This window comes from Tenrec ecaudatus, chromosome 1, assembly GCF_050624435.1.
Source record: "Tenrec ecaudatus isolate mTenEca1 chromosome 1, mTenEca1.hap1, whole genome shotgun sequence".
In the NCBI taxonomy this organism is placed as follows: Eukaryota; Metazoa; Chordata; class Mammalia; order Afrosoricida; family Tenrecidae; genus Tenrec; species Tenrec ecaudatus.
Window position 1 is genome coordinate 220,613,865 of NC_134530.1, and position 26,874 is coordinate 220,640,738.

General features: G+C 51.3%; 2 protein-coding genes across 3 annotated transcripts; both read right to left on the reverse strand.

The window, feature by feature from the left end:
• Window positions 1–1,041: 1,041 nt before the first annotated feature.
• On the reverse strand, window positions 1,042–15,159 carry ADIPOR1 (adiponectin receptor 1). Of its 2 annotated transcripts, none has more exons than XM_075529019.1 (8): window positions 15,001–15,159; window positions 8,518–8,753; window positions 7,097–7,213; window positions 6,007–6,178; window positions 5,146–5,332; window positions 3,901–4,088; window positions 2,148–2,341; window positions 1,042–1,824 (listed from the first exon to the last, which is right to left on the reverse strand). In XM_075529019.1, exons 2-8 carry the CDS (start codon window positions 8,656–8,658, stop codon window positions 1,696–1,698), a joined length of 1,128 nt encoding a protein of 375 aa, XP_075385134.1. In that variant the 5' UTR covers window positions 8,659–8,753; window positions 15,001–15,159; the 3' UTR covers window positions 1,042–1,695. The 2 variants fall into 2 exon arrangements, with proteins under 2 accessions (XP_075385134.1, XP_075385142.1); XM_075529027.1 differs by lacking the exon at window positions 15,001–15,159 and adding an exon at window positions 10,727–10,866.
• A 3,015-nt stretch (window positions 15,160–18,174) lies between these two features.
• Window positions 18,175–24,323, reverse strand: CYB5R1 (cytochrome b5 reductase 1). Its single transcript, XM_075529039.1, has 9 exons — window positions 24,166–24,323; window positions 23,700–23,849; window positions 23,465–23,537; window positions 22,938–23,044; window positions 22,554–22,683; window positions 21,815–21,898; window positions 20,831–20,916; window positions 19,481–19,580; window positions 18,175–18,978 (listed from the first exon to the last, which is right to left on the reverse strand). The coding sequence occupies exons 1-9, from the start codon at window positions 24,178–24,180 to the stop codon at window positions 18,806–18,808; spliced, it is 918 nt and encodes a 305-aa protein (XP_075385154.1). The 5' UTR covers window positions 24,181–24,323; the 3' UTR covers window positions 18,175–18,805.
• Window positions 24,324–26,874: the final 2,551 nt, after the last annotated feature.

Here is a 26,874-nt window from a genome sequence, read left to right on the forward strand (position 1 = left end):
GAATTACCACCTGCTGACATCCCTAATAAACCTTATTACAGTGGTGAGCCATTCGTGAGATGTGCGTGGCCACCACAACGAGTGACTGGACTCAATCACAGGAGGGCCCTGGGAAGGGTATTAGAATAAGATAAAAAGGGGTGAAAGGTGGAGACATGTCTGACCCTGCCATGTGAGCCAGAGGCCAAATGTGGCCTCCATGCTTTTTTCTGAAGGACACTTCAATGGCGTCAGTAGACATTTGGGTGCAAGTTTGTCAGCTAAGTGTTTTTCAAAGTTGTGATCCATTCATGACTTAAAAAAAATGATTTAGTGGGTCACAACCAGCATTTTTTTTAAATGAAGGAACTTTAGTTATCAGATATAACTCAAATTACATTGTTTGCTGAAATATCTCCATGTTATATGCTTATCAGTCCAAACAGCTTCTACCAATGCATACTTCTGTATTTTTACCAACATTCAATATTAGGCTTTAATTGTGCCAACTTAGTTGGCCAGTTACTATGGTTTTAATTTACATTCCTTAGTTATCACTTGAGGTTGAGAAACTTTTCCTGGTGGCCTACTTGGATTAATTTTTTAAGGCTCACTTACCCTCTCAGTTGTACAAAACTTGGGTATTGAAGTGATTCCAAGTGCATTAGCCCAGACAACGCTCCAGCTGCCTGGAAGACTGAGCAGTGACCAGGGTTGGGGCTTACTCTGCAGTGAACAGAACTCATGCCAGTTCATGGAGGATGGAGTAGCCCCAATGAGACAGCGTTAAGCAAGATGGTTTTATGTTCCTAATAAAATGGCTGTGCAGTGAGTAAAATAAAGCTGTATCGAGACGTTAGAAATTCTGCCAGGTTCGTCGACTAGCCAACATATAGAACCTCTCGGTGCCTGTCATTCAAATCTCTGCCTCAGTAGAACCTGAAGTGAGCATTGCTTTTAGGCCTCTGCAGTTGTGTGCAAACAGTTGAGACCACACGTGTCGAATTTTTTCAGTGTCAAGTGTCTTCTGTACTTTCTTTTATTATCACCACAGTCTTTGCATCAAGGTACATAGCAATGATAGCAGGTTTATTTTTAAAGCTTAGTATTAAATATTAAATATCTTTCCCCATTTTAATTTTACATTACTCTGCCAAGGAAAAAAAAAGTCAAACTCAAGTTACGTGAACCTGGACACACGTCCATGATTAGGTGGGCTCTGCCCAAGGAGGCGGCTCTGCTCTCCCTGCGGGTAGGCAGATGCAGGCCCTCGCAAGAAGGGGCCAGGTTAGCATTGTTTCTGAAAAGTGTGCTGCGAGACGGCGGCCCGTTAGACGCCGGGGTACAAAGTACGGATGGGGGTGAGGGAAGGACATTGTCTTCCAGAAACAGGATTTCTGAAGAGTCCAGTTCATCACTTTTTTCCAAAATGGTTGGAAGAGGGGGTAAAAATCTCAACATGAGCTTCCAAGTCCTGCCTCGGTGAGGGGACGAGGTGCCTTGGCTAAGATAGACCATCCCCTGTCTTCCCAGTTAGGGAAAGGGGACATTTACCGTGCAGGGGGTGACAGTGGACCGAAGTTTGCTGGGCACGGCATTTTCTCGGAGTGGTCTCTTCTAGAAAAAGACAACTCGGACTCTTCCTCTCACTTCAGTTAAGAAGTTATTTTTCAAAGCACTTGGGAAGTTTCTCCTCCTCCCCTCTGGCGAGGAGGATTAGAGAAGGGAGTCGTCAGTACAGCCACCTTCTAGGCCATAACGGAATTCCTGGAGGTTGGAGACCCCGTAGAAGTGCACAAAGGCCGCTGCCACCACCAGGACGTGGAAAATCTGATGGGACTGGAACTGCAGAACAGAAGAGGAGGCATTCAGACAACGGAACCGGGGGCTAGCAGCCAAGAGGAGCGCACAGCTGCGTGTCTAGGTCCTCTGGAAACGTTTGGTTACCCAAAAGTGGCATGTTGCCAAAGAACTGAGAGAAATAGTTCTTCCCAAAGATTCACACCACCCCCCGGCCCGGGATGACTCCTCTGCCTCTTACCCCCCCCCCCCCGCCACCCCCCCCCTCCCCCCCGGGGATGACTCCTCTGCCTCTTCCCACCCTTTCCTTCACAGCCCTTCATCGCTGTGCAGGTCACCCGCCGTCAGCGGGGAGAGCAAGGCCTTACCCATATGTCAAACTTTCCGGGAAAGAAGCGCTCGGGAATTCGAGCGGCATAAAGGCCAGCTCCGGTGATGTACATCACGGCCATGAGGAAGAACCAGCCCATCTGGCCCACGGTGGTGGCCTTGACAAAGCCCTCGGCGATAGTGAAGTGCATGGTGGGCACCACGCCGCTCAAGCCAAGTCCCAGGAACACTCCTGCACAAAACAGACGCGCGGCTGTGAGTCCAGGAACGGCGCCGCCGCCCTTCTCGGATCTAGCCCTGTGCGGTAATTCCCTGGGGTTTGGTATAACCACGCGGTACGTAGGCAACGCCCGGCAGATGGATAACCATCCGCAGATGGCTACTGTCTTTGAAGGAGCCCAAACCAAGCCACCCTCCCTTCCAGAAGATTGTGCTCCTATCCCTCCCCATACCCACCCCCACCCCCGCTGTAGGGCCCATTCTGCCTCCCAGCAACCCCACAGCCCCGGGTGGTCGCCAAGGGTGTCCGTCTGTACGGAAGCACAATGCCACGTCTGTCGCCCCTGGAGTGGCTGGTGGGTACAAGCTGGTGGCTAGCAGCCGAGCACGGAACCACTGCACCGCCATGTCTCACTCTCTGAGGCAAAATGCTATGTCAATCCTGATGGCCGAGGGACAGAATCTAGCTGGTTCTCAGCCAGGAAAAAGGAGGACAAGCTTCTTCTTTAAGATCATCAAAGTTTTAAGGAGCCAGGACCCTGCCCACTTGAGTAGATCGATCAGGCAGACGGTGCGTTGTCTGTGGTTGTTGGGATACGAACTAGGCAGCAAACAGCAAGGGAAGGAGGGATGGCACCGGCAGACGACACGACACCACACCACACACGGCTCCAGGCCACAGAACCAGAAGGTAGGGGTGACTGGATCTTTTCCCCCTATTTAAGCAGAGTGCTAGAACACGGTTGGCGTTTACTAAGGATTTCATTCTCTGAAGTGAAGGTTCAAAGCACAGCAGCTATAAGAGACCTAATGGACTGAAGATGAACAGTAACTGGTGGTGCTGCAGCAGCAAGCAATGAAGGTTGGAAGGAAGAACCCGGAGGAGACAACACAAATAAAGATGTTTACACTTGGAGGGATGGCATCGTTGTGACCAGTGCTTATCATTAAAGTAGCTCTTCACCAAACCAAGCCTTCTAATCCCTTAGTCAACAGGCCTGGGTGTCTTCACTTTAGCCGTTGGTTGGAGTCTGTGGGCAGCAGCAGCAGGTGCTTGTGGATTACACGCCGACACTGTCAGCGGAGGTGATGTCAAAATGACCCGCACCCCTGACCCATTCAGAGCGTGAGTGGGTAGGCCAGAGTGATCGCCACTGGATGGCAAGGAACGTCTCTGGCTCCGTGCCAGGGCAGGTGAGGTGTAGGAGTGCTTGTGGGTGTTGCTTAACACCCTGGGTGGACACCAACCTACTGACCCAACTGGCTGAGGGCTTAGCTTACTACCATGACGGGTTGCTACATGTTTTAATGGTCTTAAACAAATTATATTAAGAGCAGTCATAGTTAAGCTTGAGGCCCAGTGACCAATCAGGTAATGATTAGTCCTATTGACATGCTATTGAAATGGTATGAAACTTAGGGGAAAATTGGCATCCAACAATCTGTATTAGTTTGAAAGTTCTAAAACACAAATCAGGGCTTGGGTGGTAAACCTTAGGGGCCCAGGGTTGAGTCTCTTGTGTCCACGGGCCCATGACACTTCTGAGGTTGACAGGATGTTTTCCTACCCACCTGCTCTTGTCTGCCGGTGCTTAGGAGTGGCAAACCGGTCCCACTGTGCCACAATGATGGCAGAAATGCCCAGGACACACACAATGGAGAGGTAGATGAGCCGTGGCTGTGGGGAGCAGTAGAAGGAGTAATAGAGCCAGGGAACGAAGCTCCCCATAATCAGTAGAGCGATCCCTGAATAGTCCAGTCTAGAAAAGAGCCGAAAGATGAAACACATCAGTGAGAGAAACGATCACGGTCACAGCTCAGCTTGCAGGCTCTGTTCTTTACCTGCTCCTAGACTTGACCATTGCTAGCCCCCTTCTCCACTCTTGTCCTCACATATACCAGCTACCTACCTGCCTTGAAATCCCACAAGGTCATGTCTCTCTCTGTTTTTTTTTTCCTTTGTCTTTTTGCCTTTCCAATTTATAGTGGAGATGCAAAGCACAGAATCTTGTCCCTTTCCCTCTGTTAAGAAGAGCTACATTCTAAGGGCAGAAATTTAGGAGTTCTATGACAATTCAGTTGGTTCCCATCACACTTGGGAGGGGCTCTGAATATTCCCCAACTGTGATAGTTCCAGGTACAAAACTCTGGATTTCGGATATTATTAAAAGGTATTCTGGCTTTTTCTGTTTTAACTTTTCTTAGTTACTGGTATTAGTGGAGTTGAGAGTGATGGGGGGGGGGCACCATCACAACCCCAAACAGTAGCAATGGGGAGGGGGGGTTCGGGTGAAGGGGTGGGAAGAATTACAAGCAAACAGAACCCAGGTTCTGAGTTGGGGATCAGGGCCAACATGGTGCTCAAACATCTGGGGCTTCCAGCAGTGCATGGGCAGCCAAGATAAGCTTTACTGGCTAGCTTTACTGGCTGAGTGCGTAGGCAGGGTCACGCAGAAAGCAGCACAGAGTACTGTACCCCGCCCTGCGTTGGCTGGGCCAACAGGAAGGTAAGCTAGTACTGGGTATAGGTCTTGGAAAGCGCCCCACTGGCACCTCAAGTTTCACAAAAGATGAGTCACAGTTCTGCGCTGTGGTAGGGAGAAAACATACTCCATGATTCTATCTGTTGACAAGGCTGCAGTGAGTTTTCCATAAAGGACTTAGGAGCAAAGGCTTCAGCACAGTCACCCCACAGAACAGACAACCGCCCCCACATGTCACAAGCACTCTTTAGTCGGCGCTGGAGTACCCAGCCCCTGGTCAGCACTGGGGTCACAGTGGCGCATGGTCTTGTCCTACCGATGATATTCGACTCACTTGGAAAAAGTCCGCGACACTTTCTCAGAATGACAATAGACGGTGTGGAAGAGCCAGGAGAAGCTGAGGCAGAGCACTGCGCCCAGAAAGAACATCCCGAAGACCACCTTCTCCTGCAGAGGGGCCATGAAGTACATATTTGGTCTGAGCATGGTCAAGATTCCCAAAAAGAGGAACAGCACAAAACCTGTGGGGGTGGGAGGGGTGGAGAAAGAAAGCATGTGAAACAAAAAAATAATGTAGGGAAGGGGGACTGATCATGACTGCACAACTCATTTTAAAGGCGATTCGACCTTGGGGGAGGGGTGCTCTAAGACAGATGTGGTGGTCATTGTACAATTTCCCTGGATAGGACTGCATGATTCAACTATTCAATGATATGTAAATTATGTGCCAACAAAACTGTTGAAAAAAAAAGTGTACTTTGATGGCATCAGACAATTGACAGTAGTAAATCAGCGAGCGACAGAACGTAGCAATGGGAACTGTCATCTAAAATTCCTAGAGCAAATGCCGCCACTGGTCCTGTGAGCTCAGACAAAAAGGTCTATTTTTGCCACGTGGGCATTTTGTCCTGACGATGGGAAATCACGGAGGAGAGGAACTCGCCTCCCTTTAGGGTGGTTCTGCTCAGATTCCACCCAGGACAGAGAGTTCCAGTTCTTGTCTCTACTCCTCCCTTCCCCGGTTTTACAGATCAGTGACCGAGTGCCAACTAAGGCCACTGGCAATTTAAAGGCACACTTCCAGCTCGCAAGCCATCCGAGCCCTTTGTTCCTCCTCCCCATGGGCAAAGGCAATATTAGTCCCATGCCATCGAAGGACACAAGATATTGGATGCTTCCCATGCCCAACACTCACCAAGCAGATGGGTCCAGATGTTGCCAGTTTCAGTATGGATACGAAAGATGCTCTTGAAGCAAGCTCGAAAGGAGGGCATGGGTGGGCGATGGCCATGCAGAAGGTAGTCATTGTCCTTCAGCCAGTCAGGAAGCACATCATACGGGATGACTCTCCAACGTCCCTCCCAGACCTAGAACAGACACACTCTCTCCAGGCCCGGGCCTGAAAAGAAGCCTCCCCACGGACAGGAGTGAAGGGCAGCTGGCCTGGATGTTCATCAAGCCGTGGATAGGCGAGGCAAGAATGGAGAACCCAGCTGGCCCTAGAGGCATTCAGGGAACAGCACGAGTGACCCACATGAAAAAAATGTTTTTTTTAAAGAAATCTCCTTGGGTCATGTTCGTTCATCTGGAGGTACTTTCGAGAAGTGATTCTGGATCTTTAGGAAAACATAGTATGGCTTCCTTTAAACAACTTGATATTTCAAAACCAAGTACACACAGTAAATGAAAATAAAGAAATGGGTATTAGAGACTCATACTCTAAATTATGATTTTTAGAATGAAGACTCAGAAACAAATAGGCAGAGTACTCATTTTTCCTCTCCTCTAGGAGGTTTTGTTTGCCCCCTGCTCTACCCTTCCCCTTAATTACTTTCCGAGTTCCTACTTGGCTGGGATATATCGTCTTAGGCAGAGGTTTCCAAGCCGGGAGCCACAGACAAGGAACAGACAGAATCCAGGGACTGGATGGAAATGTCAATGAAACCCAGGTGCTTTCTTACATATTTGCAGATCCCGCAAAAGGCACAAATGCACGCGCAATGCATGAGCACGCATGAATATAGCACATGGCCTTTGACGGCCGCTAGAGGGGTCCAGGGTGAACAGCAGCCTTCCGTCCAGGCTCCTTTGAACAGTGCCCAGCACAGCGCCCACCTGCCTGCCTGCACCTTCAGCAAAGCACAAACCCACCCACAGGTGTGCATGAGCTTTCCAACGCAACACATACTCTGTCTGAACATGGGATAGAGGGAGCCTCGCCTGCTGGGAGGAGCCCCGTGCCCTGCTGCCCTTCCCCTTCCAGGACAGAAGCTCTCAGGCTGCACCTTATACACAAACTCCTCCATCTTCTCCATGGCGTGGTGGGCTTGCAGGGGAAGCGTCAGTACCCGTACCTCCTCCTCCTCTTCCTGGGGCACTGGGCATGTTTGCTCCTCTTCAGTCTGCGGGAGGAACAAACAACCAACCAACCCTGGGAGCCATCCCGTACACTGGGCTAGCCGAGATCAGAGAGATCCAGGGAAATCCAACGCCATGCTCTCTCCGACCCGTGGCCTTTCCTCCAAAAAAACAGACACCAAACCCGACTGAGCTTACAACAGTATTCAAAAACAAACCCACTGCCAGCAAGGGGACTGTGGTCCCATATAGGATTCTGAGACTGGGAATCTGTATAGAACTCTTTGTCTCAAAGTGTGGCTGGGGGTTTGAACCGCTGCCCTTGTGGTTAGCAGCACCTATAGCTGGCGTTTTATTAGCACTATATACATGGGAGAGAAGGCTTTGTTCAGCACACAGGAAAGCTCACTGAGCCTGGCTTCTGAGGGATACAGGATTAGCACACAGGGCTTTAAGTTGGTTGGAATGGCGCCATCTTCTAAGGCCGTGAATGTTCTCAACTTCCCCATTTCTCAAATATTTCCCTGTCCCAGGCTACGAGACTCAAAACAGTGAAAAACAAAAAAACAAATCACCGAATCTTACAAATCCCCTTAACAATGTCATGTTGTTCATAGTTCTGGGGCAGCTACAACAGCGGAGCCCCCAGGACATCAGGGTTCTAGGACTGATCCCATGAGAAGCCTGGGCACAGACCCTTATGGCCAAAGGAGCCTTGCAGCTTGCTCCACCCTACAGTGATGGCGAGCCTGGCAGATCAAGTCCTTCTCTGGGGTCCAGCTCCGACTGCTGCCCAACTAGAACACTCCATGTACTTCCCAATGTCCTCTGCAGCGGGACATGGCTCTGTGACTAAGTTCCGGCCTGTGAGATCTCAATGGAAGCGCTGTAGGGTACTTGATATAAAACCAGGTCTAAACCTCCCTAGGCCTCTGACAGCTTCTTCATTCCGTCAGATATTTGCTGACTACTTACTGGACTTCAGAGGGCCTTGGGAGAAAGATGAGGCTGTCTGCTCCCATAGCGAGTTCAAGTCTTAAGAACCCTGAACAGCTCTGTAACGTACGTGGTCGCAAGGAGCCAGAATTGGCTCAGCGGCGGTGGGTTTTACTGGATCCCAGGCCTGGGCTAAGCACTCGGGGATCACAGGGATGAGTGGATTCACAAAAGCTAGCAGGGGGCAAAGCAGACAGACATAATTACCGAGTCTGATAAGGACTGGGATCGGGGCATTCTCAAGGTACAATGTGTGGTCCCTCCTTTGGGGAGGGAGGTGCGTTCTTCTGAAGAAACAGAGACGACCGGAGACACATGGGTCAAGGAAGTGGCTCCGGGGAAGGGGACTTACTTTGCTTGGGTTGGTGGCTGCTCGTTTGCCCTTCTCTTCTAGCAGGGGTCCCAGTTCGGCCAATTCCACCGTGTCCGTCTCCCGGTGACCGGCAGGCGCCCCATTGCCCTGCGCCACCACCGCTCCTTTGTGGGAAGACATCTGGCTGCTCCCTCAATACCTTGCCACTTCAGCTTGAGGAAAGGCGGGGGGTCTCTCGGCCCCAAGGGGCAGAGATCTCCCTGTGGTGGCCGACACTACAAGGAAACAGAGGCATTAACCATGAAGGGCGCTGCTAGGCCACTCCCTTTCCAGTTTGGTTCCCACAGTGCCACGCTAACATATGAAGAAGCACGCTACCTCCTTGCCCCCAATGCTAGAGGCCAGTGGGCTGCAGAAATGAAATCTGTTTCTTGTCCTCCCACTTTTGTGTCACCTTTATCCCAAACCTCACTAATCCTCCAGGTAAGGCTGAAAATAGAACTCTTGGTGGCTCACCTTCCAATGATATGGGGTTATCGCACCATGTGGTCGCTGCAGAAAAACAGCTACCTGTTAGGCGGGGAGGCTGCTCCTCTTGAGATGTGGCTTCTCAGTGAGAGCCAGCCCTTCTCCCACGGGGCTACACTCAGTTCGCACAGTAAGGAGAGCCGAGCAGAGCTGGTCTTCCCTTCCGAAAGTTCTCAAGCCACCCCGAGGAAGTGCTGGCATTGAGACGGAGGAGCAAAGAGCTGAGGCCCATGCGGACTGCAATTCCTCCAAGCCCACCCAGGCTCAGAGAGGCACCCAATGCTGACTTTGACTTCCACCAGGTTTCTCTCCCACCGCTCCCCAAATGCGCTGTGGGCTGGCTGGGTGCCCGGTGCGGTGAATTTTTCCCACAGTCCACTGATTCGCCATTATAGGATTAGCCCAAGGACTCAACACGCGGCTACAGCTCAACATCGCCATCTCCTTAACCCTTTTCAGATGGAATTATTTTCTTCCTTGAATTTTTTTGACACTGTATGTTTTCAGTCATGGAAAGCAGTTTGAATGAAAGGAAAAAAGGAAAACAAACATTCTTTTGCGACACTATGGATTTTGAGACAAGTGAGGCACCTGTATCCGGAGCGGTCGCTGCGGCTGACAGGTTGGTAGAGTGAGGCCTTGTCATCAGCTTTACTCAGTTCTACAAGCCCCGCCCCAGGTGGCAGATGCACTAAAAGCGGGACAAAAGCCTCCCACTAAACCCTGAGGCTGGAAATGAGGGTGAACACTCTACTCCAGGAGTCACAAAAGGGTTAAAGCAAGCTACAGCTTACCTGCAATCAGGAAACTGAAGACAAGGAAGCTGACCCAGGCTTGCCCTTTGCCACACACACAACCTGCTCTTCAAGAGCCTGTCCCCAAGCCTGGCAGTCCATGACCCCACTGCAGCCTAGTGGAAACCTGATCCATGCACGGCATGCACGGAGAAACCCAGGACCTTGTTTTCTAGGAAGAGGCTCCGCCACAGCACGCGTCTGCGGGCTGGACTTTAGGGGGCAGGCTTTCGTCAGAGAAGCAGGTTCTGAACCAGCCACGATTTGTAAAGCCCTGGCTTTTTTCGAGTGGAGTCATCCAAGTTCCCCTTCAGGAATCATCCTGGGGTCTCTGCAGTCATGTGAATGGTAAGCTTGGATCTAGGAAAACGGGGAATGTAGTCCGAGAGAGGGGAAACCAAGAACTCACTATAGGTGAAGCCTTAATGTGTCCTCACGTCCACAGTTCCTTTTCCTTTAAACGTTCAAGCCTCTGGCAAGGCGGATGCCAACAAGGTCACAGTCAACAACGGAGCCCAAGAACAGGAAGCTGGAGGCCCCTGGAAACCTCAGACAGGCAGTCCCGTGAGAAGAAATGGAAGGAAATCTTTTCCGGCAGGCTGACCACCAAACGAATTTCCTCAAAGCCAAGGACTACCGAGGCAACAGCGTGACTAAGAACAAATCTCTCTTGCCAGCAGAAATAGTAAAAGGCTTTGGCTTCTTGGAGAAGGGCATCACTCCAATAATACGACCGTCAAACATTTCCAGGCAGACCTCTGGCACCCTAAAATTCTGCTCTCAAGATTCTGGGATCACTAATGGAGCCTAGCTAGCCCTCGCGTTGGTGAGGCCCCATACTTCACCAAGAAATGAACGAAGGAACAAACGGGGCAGCATCCGGGCTCATAAACTTACTACTTGCCATTAGCTTAAGGTGTGCGCACCTTTTGTGTGTCCGGGTCAGTCAGCACCATCCCTGAACAGTGAACAGGCGGAGGAGGCAGCCATCCTCAGGTCCTGGCGAAATATGAAGTTGAGCAAGGATGGCCATTTCCTTTAGAGATGCCTTCAGAGACTTGGTGATGCAAAACAAAGGCGGCAACTCCACTGTTGGTGGGTAGGGGATGGGTGGGGCGAGAAAGAACACTTTGCCTAGTTCAGCTACATGGAGTGCTTCCACCATGAGACTCAGAGACAAGCACAGGTAATGTGGGAACAGACGCTGACGCAGAAGCCACCTGGGCATGCTCACGAACTTTACTTGATTTGAAAAGCCCTTTTCTTTTTGTAGGCTGCCTTTAGAGTCCCTTGGCCATCATATGTCTTTTCCCTCTCTAAGAGGCCAAATCGCTTTCTGGTAATTCTTTTGAGTCCAACCACCTCCCTCGATCACTAGTTCTAATAGCCTTCTGCGCTGTTTTCTAGCGACAGACTCACCAGACGCTCTAGTTGTCTCACAAGCCAGCCATCACCAACAGCTCGTCATACAAGACCGCATGTAGTACAGCACGGACAGTAGCGATGGCGTCACTAAGCAGGCAAAGCCACTGTCCGGTTTTGCCATCTAGATGGTGGTCACACGGACCCAGGGCGGGGAGAGAGTCATTGGAGGTCTAGCAAGAAAGAATAAGTAACACCTGGGCTTTACGACCCATTTTGATGGGGGTGGAGGGAAACCACTCCAAACTAACTGGGAATTACAAGCAAGCATTCAATCTCCAAGGAACCCTGGTCCGGTAAGTGTTAGACTGCTAATGGCAAGGTCAGCAGTTCAAACCCACCAGCCGCTCTGAGGGAGAAGATGAGTCTATCTGCTCCCACCAAGATTTACAGCGTCAGAAGCCTACAGAGCAGCAGTGTGATTAGCACTGACTCTATGGTTTGGGGTTTGCTTATTTTCTATTATATACAATCAGCACAACCCCCTAAGGTGTTAAGACTGATTCTGGGAGCCGCAAGGAAAGGCGAGCACATATACCTTCAACTTTCTAGGTCTTATTTTAGAAGGAAACACGTTTCTCCTCAAGCTTGTCACACCCAACGTAGCAAACTGTCATCACGCCAGACTCCGCTGAGCACATTTTTGACAGGATTTATTCGTCAAGCTAATAAATCTTTACCCTGAAGCTTTCCAAGACGACAAAGCCTGGGATATTATCCAGTAAAGCTATGGGGGCAGAGGGATGCTGGTGACCTTACAAATAAAATAATCAAGTGCCAAACTCGGGAAAAGGTGGATTCTTCTTTGCCAGTCTGTCTGCTGAAGGATTTATTCCCTTTCCAGCTTTCTGTGACATTTATTCTGTGAGCCTGTCCCACATACTTTCACTGGAGTCAAGGGTTCCAAATTTCCAGGAGTTTCTCATCTGGGGTCCCTGTCCCCCCAAAACAGAGTCGAAGATGGGTTCTATCTAGGCCTACCTTAATTCTGATAGTTCTTAAGCAAGACTATACTAGCAACAAAGACAAAGGAAGAATGCAGTGCCTTCTCTGTACACTCCCTTTGTGAGAGAATGCAGTTCTGTGTTACCGTGGAGGAAAAACAAGTCAAGGTTTGCTCGACAATTATCAAAGTGTAGTAATGAGGCTTTAGTTCACTATTTGATGCCAAGTGTCATTGACTTAGAGTCTGAAGCTGAAAAATCATCAAGCTAATACTTTTTGCAGCTCTTTTCCAGCTAAAGTTACCCTCATGAAGATTTGTTTTGTTTTACATCCTGAACACAGGCAGGTAAGCTTTCTGAGCATCTTGCCAAATCAATTAAACAAACAAACAAAGCTGCATACAAAGGAGTTTCATTTCACCCTACATTTATACACAGCTTTCAAGCACACAACACATTAATGATATTTGGGCCATACCATTACACAATAAGCACTCATTTATGCTGTGCACTCTTGCATTCCCAATGACACAAAAGTAAGCTAGATGCACACATAAAAACCAATCACTTGGAACTGGTTTGGCTGGAGGGCATTTTCAAGGGTTGGAGCTTCAAACCTTTAATCATGCCAACATTCCAAAAACTCATGATGACCACACAGAACTGCCGACATGGGTTTCTGAGACTGTAACTCTTCAGAGGGCTAGAAAGGCTCACCTTTCTCGTGGGTGGTTTCAAACTCCTGACCTTGTGGCTAACAGCCCACTGAGTACCCATTATGCCACCAGGCCTGCTTTTTGCCCCTGCATTACCAAACAGGCAGAGGTCATCAACTTTAGAGTGTAGTGAGAGATAAAGTGGGGTGGGTGACAGTAGGAACAAACAGTCACGGAGCACAAAAAAGTGACAGCTTCCCTAAGTTGCGGCACCAGGTGAAACATCCATATCATTAAAGTTTCTGGACTTAAAGGACAGTTGAGCTCACCACAAACAGAAGGGACAGGAGAATGTACCAAAAGCGTCAAAGACTCTCAGCCTGCCTTTATATAAGGCCAAGAGCCATTTGAGAAGTAAAAGTCCACCTTAGCTAGGAGTGACCAGGAAAGGTTTTGTGGGAGATTTCCCAAAGACCGGCAATGGGAAGTTCTTCCACAGTGGCAAGAACAAGGCATAAAGAACATAATAAACTCCAGGGGAAGAGAGACTCCATTTCCCATAAAGGAGTCTTCTTACAAAGTTAGACTGAAGACGACCTAGCCCACACGGGGTACTTTATTTATAGGCGAAGGGGAGGAGGGAACGCTCCTGGATTAATCCTGCTTCCTGTTAACTTGTCTGAGATTCTCTCAGACTTGCAGGCAAAGTGGTCCCTGGCGTTTCAGAAATCTTTCGGGAACCATGTAATTTCTTCATCGCTTAGAAGAGAATGCTTTCAGATTCCACCTGGCAATGAGGCACAGCTTGGTGGGGGGCGGGGGTCCGCACATGTGAATGGACTTGATGGCAATGGCGTTGGACCGCCAAGTGCGCCAACCCACCACTGAAGCTTTGGGAAACAGACCTGGTGATCTGCTTCTGAAAGTCCACAGGGGCTTGAAAACCCTCTGGGGCAGTTTTACTTTGCAGACAGGGTCCCCGAGAGTTGCGATGAGGTAACTAGACTGACAACTAACAATCTCAATCATCTTCAGATGGGCATTTTTCACAGGTGGCGCAAGTTTTTTAAGGCTGCTTCAAGTCACAAGATGGGTACACAGATGTTGTGCCGGAATAAAGAAATCTAGTGGCTGCAAGCAGGGCACAGCCACCCTGACAAGGCAATCTGCTTAGCCCCGCCCCACCTAAACTCCCAAACCCCAACAAACTCAACTGCCCTCAGAGCAGATTCCAACTCAGCAGATCCCAGGAAAGCTCAGTAACAGCAAAGGTATCACTACTGCTACACAATTGTCAGACAGACAGACACACACACACCAGATCCCATTACTTCGGTTCAGAAAAGAAACCCCTGCCACGACAGGTCTTCAAGTCTGATTTAAGTTTCAGATTTAAGACTGTGGCCTACAAGCTGTTTTCTAGCCTGCCTTCTCAATACTCGGGCAAACACTAAGGCTGGTCTGGTAAAGTACCCTGGCCGCCGTGTAGACCGAAATCAGCCTTGAGTTTCCCATTCTCCTACGAAGCACCAGACCCGAAGAATAGCATCTTCATGTTTTCTTGACTATGGAAACTTAGATGGCCGAACATCTCGAACATACGATGGTAGACATCAAGCCTAGATTTCTGAGGAATAAAAATCCATCTTCCCCCCAAATACATCAGCTCCAACCCACACTTCAGCCCTTAGGTTTGCCTTAGACCTCCCTCGTCGCCCACCACGGAGGGGGTGCTGCCAGGTGTGACTTGCTGAAGACAGGGCTTCCCGGACCACCAAAGAAAGGCGCTCTACGTCAGGCCCGTTCCCGTCCTCTCGCGCGCGGCAGCCGTGGGGCCCGGCTTAGCCGCGGCCGGTGCTGCCCAGGCACGGCGCCCGACGCCACACTCACCAGGACGGTTCGGAGCGGGGTGGAAGCGGGGAACGGCAGCCCACCCGCCCCGAAACTGCTTTCCAGACCGCGGGGCAGGCGGCGCGCAGTGGGAGGGGCCGGAAATGTTTACAAGCCCGACCGCCGGGTAGCCGGCCGGCTCCGAGGCGGGGACCTGGCGATCAAGGGGGCGCTAGGGAAGTCTGAGCCAGGCTGGCGCCACAGCTGTCCGCTCCACAGGCCTGGGCCGAGGGTCCCGGGTCGAGTCCGCATCCCCCTGCTCGCCCCTTCAGCCCCGGAGACACTCACCGCCGTTCTGGCCGGCAGGCTCTGCTGGGGGCCGCGGTCCCCCTGGCTACATCCCGCGGCTCTGGAGGCGGCCTGTGGCCGAACGGCCCGGGATCCTCAGCGCCCTCCCCGCGCCGGAAGGGGCGCGCGACCACTCGGCGTCACCTCCGCAGCCGCGTCACCTCCTCTCGGCCTCCCGCGGGCCACCTCCAATCCCAGGCGCACTCCACTTCGCCACGCCCCCGCGCCCGAGGCCCCGCCCCTCCCGCCGGCTCCGCCTCCCACCCGCGCTCGGTGCCATGGCGACGAGGGCCCCTGAACCAACCAGGAGTCCTGCCTGCCGCCGCAGGCCCCGCCTCCTCGCTCTGCTCCAATCGTCAACTCCGACGGACCTTGGCATCGGTCTCCCAGCGTCCAATTCCACACGCCACTTCCCAAGAACCGCAGCCCCAATCACAAACCAGGGCCTGCGAATGAGGAGGGATTTCAGGGGAAGAAGGGCTACCGAATTCCTTCCCTTAGCTACTAAACTGGAAAATTTTTATCTAATCATTTATGGAGCCTTGTTTGGCCACTAACTGCAAGGTCAGCAGTTCAAAACCAGCTGCCGCTCCACGGCAGAAAGACGGGGCTTTCTACGCCCTTAAACAGTTACCGCTCTCCAAAACTCACCCTGGGTCACTGTGAGTGGGCATCAACTAGATGGCAGTAAATTTGATTTTGGTTTGGTGTGTCAGGATTGACTGATGGCAGTGAGGGACTGTCTCTTTTGCTCTTTGGACGAAGCAACGGGCAGTTCATCGTCAAGGTCCGTAAGCGAACTAATATGCTAGAGAAAGCTAAGGCTCTCTAATGCTGTAAAGACTTAGTTTCGGAAACTGACCATCACATTGTGTTGGAATCGACTGGGTGGCAGTGGGAGTCACCTTCTTCAATTTCATAGTTCCTTCCTTCTTCCATAAATATTTACTAATCACCTAATATGTGACAGGCAGCAGACTAGATTTGTGGGTTGGCTCCTGTAATTTGTCAGAAAGGATAAACTCTTTTCTAACTCAGAGTCAGAAACTTGCGGATTCCTTGCCCCAGCTCAGAGTGGAAGGCGCTATAGAATAGTGTGACCCTCATCGGCACTACAGAACACAGGAAATGATTACAATTGGACAGTTCTTATGTATCTTCCAAGGATGGTACCCAATCTAGGAGTCATTTAGATGCATGAAGAGGGTCTATGATACTTACAATGGATTTTTTCGGACCAAACAAACCCAAACCAAATCCAACGCATCACCCTCGAGTCCACTCTGACTCAGAGTGACCCGATGAACTTCTCCTTAGGGACCCCGAGCCTGTGAGCCTCATCCTTCTCCCCAGGGGTAGCTGGTGGATTTCAACTGGTGACTTCTCAGTTAGGTGCCGAATGCTTAACCACAGGGCTCATTTATCTTTACAGCCAGCCCAGATTCTGTCTCAGTGACCCCAAACTTATGTGGCATACCAACCCCCTTTTCAGAAAATAAATTTCTTAGTTCTCTCCAGGCAATTCAAAACTTTTGCCCCAAACCCAGGATAGTGTCAAGACCTGCTTTTGTAGCCCTCCTGGGATTGCTCAGAGGCCCACCAGGGGGCGGTATCGCCCACTTTGGGAAACACTGGCTCTGACTTCCAGGGCTGTCAATCTTCAAAGAACAGCTAGTCCATCGTCCCCCCACAAGGCAGTTGGTGGATTTGAACCACTGACCTTGGGGTTTTACAGTCCAGTGCTCACCACCTCAGTGCTGCCATGGGTAGGCGGCAGTAGGACTTAATCCTCTTGGGGCTGTTTACAAAGAATGGGCTCTGGAGTAGCACAGAGCCAGGTTTATGCTCCTGGTCAGGCTCTGATCTTAATCTCTATGAGTAATTTAAAATCCATTTTTACTCAGACTGCGACTTCTTGGAAACTGGTTCTGTTCACAATTATATTCACAGCTTTCGGCACAAGAAAAATCCTTAATAAATGTTCAGATTTATTAAGATGAGGCAGAAACCCATGTAGAATGAAGAGCGATAGGATATGCTTCTTTGTGGGGGAATTCTCTTTGGTGGGTAGCTCCACGACATGAGCCCAACGACCCTAAGCAAAATCTTCCTTCTGAGAGGCGTTGTAGTTGAGGCTATGAGCCCTATCATAATGCTTACATGTTGGGCTGCTGACCGCTAGGTCAGCAGTTTGAAACCACCAGCTGCCCCGAAGGAGAAAGACAAAGAAGGGTTTCCCACTCCCTGAAAGAGTCACCGTCTCGGAAATCACAGGGGCAGTTCTTCCCAGCCCTATAGGGTCACGATGAGTTGGCATGGGCTTGATGGCTGGCAGGTTGGTAGTCACAAAGAACAGTGTCATGCACATAATAGCTAACCAGGAAAATTTGGATGGCCAACCACTTACAGAATTTGCTGGACTGGTTTATGGAAGCAAGCCCGCCCGCCCCCACCCCCCACCCCCACCCCTGGACTCCTATGAAGTGAGGTGCTTGTGAGCGACCCACAAGCTTTTCCTTCAGGGCACCTCCTACCCCCCGAGGAAGTAATACACAGCTCCACACAGAACCGTCTCAATCTTCCTCCTGAGCCTGATGCGTTGCTTTGTGCCTACAGCTCCAAAGAAGCCGGATCTGGGAGAAGGGAGTGGTGTGAGTCAGGTTGTCCAGAGGAGAATGACTCTCAGGATGGATGGGCCCGGGGACAGGCAATTCTGTCCACGCACCAAGTTTGGCTGGGGCTGCTCAGGTCAGGCTGCTTTTTAAAGGAGAGCTTCTCTTCCAAACTGAAAGACAATACCTTGATTTGCTTGCCAGGTATCCTTAGGGATGGTAGATAGGGGGAAGGTAGGCCCATGAGAAGGAAGCTGGTAGCTAACGCCAAAGACCATGAGGGTGGGGGTGGGGTCACACAACCTGGGTTCAGAACGCATTCCCTGTAAGGTGTCTTCTCCCCCCCCCCCCCCCCTAAAAAGCCTTCAGGGAAAGGTTAAGCTTCTGGCCAGGCTGAGGCAGTTGCCCAGAGGGTCACTGCGCCTGGTGGCAGCTCACATTTCAGCACAGAAACAGCTGCGCAAAGGCTCTTTGGAAGGCCCAGGAGCAAGTCTGTGCTGGGAAGCCCTTCTTCCCCAGGGCCTCGGGCATGAAAGGAAACCAGGTCCCCGACACAACAGCCTTTAGGCATCACTCAGAGGCCAAAGCCCCTGTTTATTTTGCTGCATAGACAAAGGTTTCTGCCACACCAGCAGTTTTTGGATGGCCATTTCCCTGTAGCTTGGGCAGGGGCAGAGAGAGGGAGAGGGAGAGAGAGATACACCTATCTTAGCCTCCTTTTCCCTGAGGCCTGGATCTGAAGAAATAGTTCTCTCTTCTTCTATGAGCGCACTACTTTTACAATCTTTTGCTCAACTTGCACTTATCCGTGGAGGACCTGCCTGTGAGTGAAGCACCGAATCGTAAGTGAAGTCACTGCAGGGCTTGTGCCTTTCATCACAGAGCAAGTGAGCCTATGACACTTTCAAAGGACTCGCCAGTCTTGGAATACATGTACATGCTCCCTTCTTTCTGACGCCATGGGCGGGACGGGGACCTCATCACAGGGAGAGCTGGAGGGCCTTCCAGGGACCCACTCTGCATTTAGTTCTCTTCCATGGGCGGGAGGGATGCGGGCCCTGCAGATAGTGTCTTCCTTTTAGCGCCAGAGTAAGATGCAAAAGGCTGATTCTATAAGGGCCCCAGGGCTGATAGCATTTGGGCCCTGACTGGGGACAGTGGCAGGGAATGGGGCCAGGGAAGCTGGAGGGCGCTCAGTAAGTGAACTGCATCTTTGGTGAGTAGCCCAGTTTGTCCAAATTGGGATGGCAGGCCAGCTGCACCATTGGAGGCGGCCCACAGAGCAGAATCAGCACGTCACTTCCTGGGGCAGGCAGGTGCTCCCGGATCATGTTGGCAGTCACAAAGCCCTTGCTGTAGGCCCAATCTAAAGTATAGGGGAGAAGAGAGAACTGGCATTCCAAATCCATACTGGCACGGGGCCAGGGGGCCTTGGGGATGAGCCAGTGGGGATGGACCAGGAGGGCATTCTAGGAGGCATCGAGCTGTACACTCAGCCTACCCCTAGAACTGGAGGGCTGTACTCAGTCTGCTCCTAGAACTGGGGGGATACTGAGTCCATCCCCCCGAACTGAAGGGGGATACTCAGCCTTCTGCCAGCACAGAAGAGATATACTCAGCTGCCCCCAGCACAAGAGAGGTATAATAAGCCCACCCCCAAGCCCTGGAGGGGTATACTCAGCCTGCCTCAGGCCCAGACTGCACAGCACAATCATATCTGCCACCCACCAGGACCGAGAACGGGAAGAGGAAGGGAAAGGTCCAGGGGACTAGTGTGTGTGCACTCAGACTTGGCAGCCAACTGGCGGAAGAGCATGGCCTTGATTGTGATGAGGGGAGAATGGGATGCCCTGCAATGGGGAGGGTACCTCTTGGGGGCTGATCCAGAGTAAACCAGAGCTTAAAGCGATTGGGATGTTGGGCCTGTAGTTCCTCCAAGTCCTCCCGCAAGATTATGTCCTTTTCAGTCTGAAATGAAAAGGGGAACAAAGTTTTGGGAACCCCGCCCCACACCAAAGTTCTCTTCTAGAACCAATTTCCACCTAGGAGAAACCAAGAATAACCAAGACACACCAACGATCTAAGAAACTGGAAAGACCTGATAGTCCTTTTAGGCAGTTAAGATTCGGGGAAGGGAGAGAAACAAACATTATCTACCCAGTCCTCAACCCTCTGCCCTCAAGTCGGAACCCGCTGGCAGAGACACTATCGGTGAGGGTAGAACTGCCCCTGGGGTTTCCAAGACCATAGAGCAGGTGTCCTCAAACTACGGCCCACGGGCCACCGAGGACATTTATCTGGCCCGCCGGGTGTTTCTGCCCCATTTGTTTTCTTACTTCCAAATAAGATATGTGCAGTGTGCATAGGAATTTGTTCATAGTTTTTTTTAAAAAAACTATAGTCCGGCCCTTCAATGGGTCTGAGGGACAGTGAACTGGCCCCCTGTTTAAAAAGTTTGAGGACCCCTGCCATAGATCTTCACGAGAGTAGAAAGCCTCATTTTTCTCCCAAGGAGCGGCTGGTGGGTTCAAACTGCTCACCAGGGCCCCATCTACAGCAATAAAGATACTCTTTAACCGGGGGAGGCCCCTGATGGTGCAATGGGTAAGCTGTTGGCTGTTCACAAAGGGTTGGCGGTTTGAACTGAGCGGCCACGCTGCAGGAGGAAAGATCTAGCAATCTATTTCCATGAAGATTGTTGTTGGGCACCAATGAGGCAGCAAAGTTGTCGGGTCCTGTACCACCATCTCTAAAACGCGAAGGCAAAGCAGCACCTGCTTCCTGGACCCACATATCAAGAGGTTATGTTTGAGCCTGTGGAAGTAGCCACTGTGTAATGCCATCTTACTGAGGGTCTTCCCAGGAAACCCAGGACACCCTATGGGGCATTTCTACTCTGTCACATGGTGTCATGATGAGTCACAATCAACTCAGTGCCACCGCACACAACGTGTTCCCCAAGGAGACACAAGTTTCTTGTCTTGGGACTCTTTCTTAAATGTTTTCTTCTTCCCTTGGAGACCTGGGAAGAAATCTGACCCAATGTTCTGTCTCTTCCTTATTCAGAGTCTAGAGTCCTCTCCTTGAACAGGAGTGGGGGGGGGGGAGAGACTTTGGGCAGAGGAGAGAACACACTGGATCAGGTGGGCTCGTTGGGCCATTTCAGTTCTACCCACAGAGCAGCTCTGAAGTCTCAGGACTGAGAAGAGCAAACGAACCTGGTTGGCAAAAAGCAGGAAACACTGGGTTGGATCTTCAGGGTCTTTCATGATGGCCCGGATCAGTTGTAGCATCGGGGTGATCCCTGCCCAAAGATAATTCTTAGTGAGATGAGGTGGTCACACTGTCTCCCCTGCCTCTGCTCCCTAGCTGACCACTGTCCATTTAATTCTGCACATCTACTACACTGCTTAATCCTCTGCCTCTTCTCCTTGGTATTTATTCTCTTACCACCTATGCTTCTGGACAGATAAGTCATTTGCCCCAAACTCACTGAAAATCATGCTTGAACTGTGGTTACCTCCAATATTTACCTAAATTCATTAAAAAAAATTCTTTTAAGGAACTGCTCGAAGACCCTGCTTCGAAAAGTCCCTTGGAGTCTAGGATGGTCATGAATGGCTACATGTATCTACTGACCCAATGATGAGTCACTGCGTTTGCAGTGGTGACCTGCAAGTGCTTTGGAATCAGACAGACTCCTATGCAAATCCTGCTTCTGTTCATCACCAATTAAATAACCCCTGGATAATCTTTCCCCTGGGAAGGTTCCCAAAGAACCCCTCAGAACCTCTACTTTCTCATCTGTAAAATGGGAAGACAAATGCCTGTTCCAGAGAGACATCAGTCAAGTGACTAGCACAGTGTCCAGTACACAGTAGGGCCCCAATGTTAATTTTTTTCTTTCCGACTAGACTAGCCATTTCTACCTGCTTTCGTCTACACTTCTGTAAAAATTATTAGATCTGTCCAATTTAAAATCCATGAGAGAGGCCGCTTGATTTATTTCTCTGGTTTTGGCAAGTTTTCTTTGTATCTTCTACCTGATTGTGGTTTTCTTGTTCAGGTACTGGGGAGCACTAGACAGTGCTGAGGCTCCCTGATTAACAGCTTGGCGGTAATGACCTTGCACATGCCACTTGTAAGTCTGCATGGTAACAATCAACAGTGTGGGAGAGAGTGGCCCCTCAAGTGACACCAACCTGTCCCGCCGGCAATCATTCCCAGTTGGTTTGCCCCTCGGAGTTCTGGGGGAGATTTCTTGTTGGGCTGAATGTGAAAATTCCCTGCGGAGCCGAGGGAAGAGCAGGGGGGAAGGATACAGTCAATACAGGGAACTAAGAAAACAAGTACAGAAGTGAACCGATGTCCCAAGCCAGCTCAGCAGCTGCTACTGAAATCTGACTCTGGAACCTGGGTGGAGGCTGGCGTTGAGCTAGCCAGCCCTGACAAATGCTATATCTGAAGGACAATGCAAGCCAGAGCTATCTGTTGAGCCACCAGCTGCTTCTGTTAGAGAGGTCACCTCCTCTCCAGGAGGATAGGCAAAGCGCCAGGTGTGAATCAATGTTCTCAAGTGGCTGGAAGAGCCCCAGAGGCTTGCTAATGCACCCTGCTGCCCCCAAGGGAAGGGCTGAAAGCTCTCTGGCTAGCTCCACAGCTCATCCAAAGGTGTGAGACTTTGAAGGCTGGGGAGCAGAGTGGGAGGAGACATTATGTTTGTTTTAGTAATCTTCACAGATGGGATAGCTGGTGAATTCAGCTGCAAACCGTTCCAGGTGTGTCACGTGGAGCTGGACATATAGGCCTTTCAAAAGTAACAGGACATGCACACACACACACACACACACACACACACACACACACACACACACAGTTCACAGTTCTCCAGGACTACACCAGAAATGGGAGACAGGGCTCTAGGAGAAGAGAGGCTATTACCTTTCCCAGCATAAGTGAGCAATCCACTTGGTCCCCGGAACTCCACCACATCCCCAATCTTCAGGCTATCCAGGTACTGAGACATCTTCCCTCCCTCAGGAAATTTGGGGTGTACATCCTTTAGGTAGACCTGATCAGACATAATGGACACTATCTTATTTGGAATGCCGCTGGTTTCTGAGTGCCCTGGGGCCAGAGCAGCCCATAGGCTGGAGGCCGGAGCACGAACTGCACACCTGCTGTCTCCCCCCCTCCCCACCACATGCTTTCTTCAGAGCAACAAAGGACATGGCTTCCCTTGCTATCAAATAAATCTGGGACGTTTCCACTAATCCTACTAAGGTTGGTATAAAGAGACCTGGGGGTTCCTTTCTACTGCCTCACCTTGATAACAAGATCCACGTAGCCACGGTCCTCATCACTGGTGACAGGAGTGTAGGGCCTGATGACCAGGCTGCCGTTGATTCGGGCAGACAGGTACACGTGTTGGCCTGGGGATCAGGCAGGGAGCTCTGTGAGGGTGGCCTGCGGATCTGCTGTGCTCCTCCTAGCTTGCACCCCACCCCCCAGGGAGGTTTCAGGGAAAGAAGCTCGTGGAGCCCAAGAACTACCATGCAGGGAGGAGTCACTTCTTTGAGCCTGGCTTCCTCATGAGTCCCTCCTTGGAGACACTTCTCCATTACTGCCAGGACCTCAGCAAAAGCAGATGGGTTGAGGGTCTGGGCAATGGGAAATCCAGTCAGCGCTTACTCAGGGGGGTGGTATGAGCAAATCATGCGGGGAGGATGGAAGACTGCTGAGTATCAAAGAAGGTTGGGGGGCGCAGGAACCACACCCCGAGGGGCCCAGCTGTGGGAAAGAGCACGCATTAGGGGAATGGCCCGCTGGAGTCCAGTGCCACACTTCCTTACCCACAGGCAGCCCCAGAACGTGGTGGGCGGTGGGCAGCGCGAAGCGAAACCTCTTGGTGTTGTGACTCACAGTCTGAAGGACGGATGACAACGTGGATGACCAAGCTGGACGGGGCGCCACCAGGCCCCTCGTGGGGCTTCCCACCCCCCTCAGATGCTGTCCTGGGTGCTGTCTGCTTCACACCGGGGCAGTTCTGCCGCCTCCCGCCAGCCCGACCCCTTCCTCACAGCTTACCGTCTTGTCCAGCAGTCGCAGCAGGTACTTCTCATTAGGGTCCAGCAGAGTGACTCGTGGCCGGCGGGACTTCCGAATCAGGTAGGAGCCCAGAGCCAGGCCGAGCAGAGACAGCAGCCCCACCCCCAGGGAGGTCAGCAGCACCGGGCTCTGTGGGTAGAAGAGGCAGCGCGCTCGCCCGGCTGGTCAAGCGCTCGGGGCGTGGGTGGCGACCGTCCCCGTTCCGCCAGCCGTCCGATGGGTGGGGACCTCGAGCTCCGGGCGGGAGCCGGCCTGGGTCAGAGGAGTAAACTGAGCAGGGACCCCACCCGAGGAGAGCGAGCGGTACCCTGCCCCGGGCATCCAGGGCGGGTCCAGAGCGCTGCGGGGGCGGGGTCTGCAGGGAGAGCCCCCGGCGCGGGGCCTGAGGGCCCAGAGGCAGAGGAGGCGAGGCCGCCTGGCGCGCGGCGTGGAGTAAGGGTCTCACCGGCTGGATCCCCATGATCGAGCGCCGCGTCCTCCACCGCAGCTCAAGCGCACGGATCCCACAATGCGCCGCGGAGCGCGACGGGGGCGGGACCGCAGGGCAGGGGCGCTATGCGCCCCGCCCCTTCTCCCTCCCTTTCCGAGCCCCGCGGGGGGCTGGCGCTGGAGCCGCGGTGCGGGGTGCCCGAGCGATCTGGGCAGGTCTCCAGCACCCCCACCCCGCCCGCTCCGACCTCCCGGTCCCCGCCACTTCGATCCGCTTGTGCTCAAACGGGTTGGGACGTGTGCAAAATGTGGAGCCACCCCAAATTGGAGGCCCGGACATCCCCGCGGCCGGGAGCCCTAAAAGAAGAGGTGGCCGGCGGGGAGCAGGAGTGCTCGAGAGGAATCGCCGCGTAGATCCACGGGCCTGCTGGGATCTCTTTCAAGGATGCACGCTGACGTGGTGATCTCATTGCACGGTCCCTGTCGCCCAACATACGGAGCCCGTGTTAACCGAGAGGCTAGTGGTTGTTGGGACCCACTGGATGGAAGAAAGCAGTGGCAATTTCTTAACGGTTCCCAAAGCAAAAGCAAACGCACTGCCGTAGAGACAGCATTAGAAACGCCGCGGGCGCAGTTCTAGTCGGCTTCAAAAGTTGACTTCACTAGGGGTGGCCCCACGTCAATGGGGCTTTTGTCGGTGCCCTTACGAAATACTGGTTTTGAGTGACTGCAGGGCATCGCGATCCTTCCACAGCTCCCTGGGTCGGCTTCTCATCGCCTCCGGCTCAGCGGCTTGGGCTTGGGCTTCCCACTGGAGTGAATCAGAACCTTGGCTTCACGGTTCCCTGGATCTGTGAGGCAGGATAAATCACTCCATAGCTTTGTTGCGGATTCGAATAACTGACAGCCACTATAATGTCTTGATAGTTTAGAAGAGTCCTTATTTGGTTATAACCGAACTGCATCTTTGAGGCTGAAAAACTCATCAGCTGTCGAGGGTTCAAGCAAACAGGAACAGAAGCAGAAAGCAAACTTAACTGATTCATTGTAACTTCAAGAAGAGTAAGCATGCATTACAAGGTACATTCCTTATCATAAAAGAAAAAAAATAATACCAAAATTGATTATAACATCCTGGTTACCGTAACAAAATTATATTGTAACACTTTGGTTATCATGACAGGATTAACTACACCATTCAGATTACAACATTCAAGGGAACAATATTGAATCAGAACAAACGATATATTGAAGAATAATCAAAACTAATTGGTAGTGTCCAGAACCTGGGAGAAGATTCTAAAATTAATCCCCAGCAGAGACTTTTCTGTAAGGGGAAGGAGAAGGGACAGGTCAACTAGCAGTCAACTTTCTGAGATGGGCGGGAGGAAGGGGCAAGTTACTTAAGGTAGCAGCTGACAAAAATGGAGTTTCTTTTGCTAGTCTGCTTCACCTTCTCTGAGCGCCCTCATCTGCAGGTGGGCCCATGCTGTCATCTATAGCTCACCAGTGGCTGACTTTTGGGAAATAGATGGTCAGGCCTTTCTTCAAAGTGCCTCTTGGTGGATTCCAGTTTTTTAGTAGGTGGTCTCTTAGTCTTTTGCTCACCCAGGAGCTCAAAGAAATAAGGGCTGAAAACTCACACTGCATACTTGCTGAGCACCCACTGTGTGTTATCAGGCTCCGTGAGCACTTAGGACACAGAGCTCAGAAGACAGCCCCTCCCTGGAGGAATTCAGTCTTGGGAGCCAATCTTTAAAGACCTTTCTTAGCACTATGTGGCTCTTAGAATAAAAAACACTAGCGCGAAAAATAAAATAAAAAGAATAATTAAAAAAACACTAGCGTTTAGGGCCTCCCTAAAGGAAATGGCCCTTCTCTACTGTCTCTGCCTTACCTGATGACAGACCTACTCCACCAGTTTCTCCCCCTTCAGTGACACTGCCTTCCTTCTTTATTTCCATCTTTCTGTTCTTTCTTTCTGTCTTTCAAACTGTGTGGAGGTTTATGGAGCAAATCAGTTCAACAATTCATACCCTTGTTTGAATATTTTGCTTCATGCCCTTGATTCCAATCTCCCCATCTATTCTGTTTCCCCCCAAATAAGACACAGTCTTACATTTATTTTTCCTCAAGAAGACACACTATGGCTTATTTTCAGGGGATGTCTTATTTTTAATTAAGTATGGTACAACAATCTACATTTATTCAAATATAGTTAAGTCGCCTTCTTCTGGAACATGGACCCACAGTGCTGAGTCAAAGGACAGCCACAGCTTTCCTTCGTCCCTCTGAGGACACGCAATACCTAAGGCAGGGCGTCCTGCTCCTCACTCCACTGCGGAGACTGACTCTCACTGTCTCTGTCTCTCTCTGTACCTCAGCTTGCAGCACGCACAGATGACAGGGACCAGACAGGGGGAGCCGACCTTGTGGATGGGGCTGCCCACACCTCTGCACCTCCGGTCGCCTCCGAGATAGCAGCTGTCACCATGGGGCAGAGCAGAAAGGCTGCCCGCCTCTGCTACCACTCTGTGCCGGTGTGCTGCCGAGCCACGCTCATTACGGTGTCTTATTTTCGCGGGATGGCTTCTATGCGCAAATCCTGTCCTTATGACCAGTCGGGGACCAGTGTTATCCACAGGGTTCTCATGGGTTGGCTGTGAGGAGTAGATCATCATCAGACCACCTTTGTTTGGCAGCACTGGGGACACCTGGGCGCCTC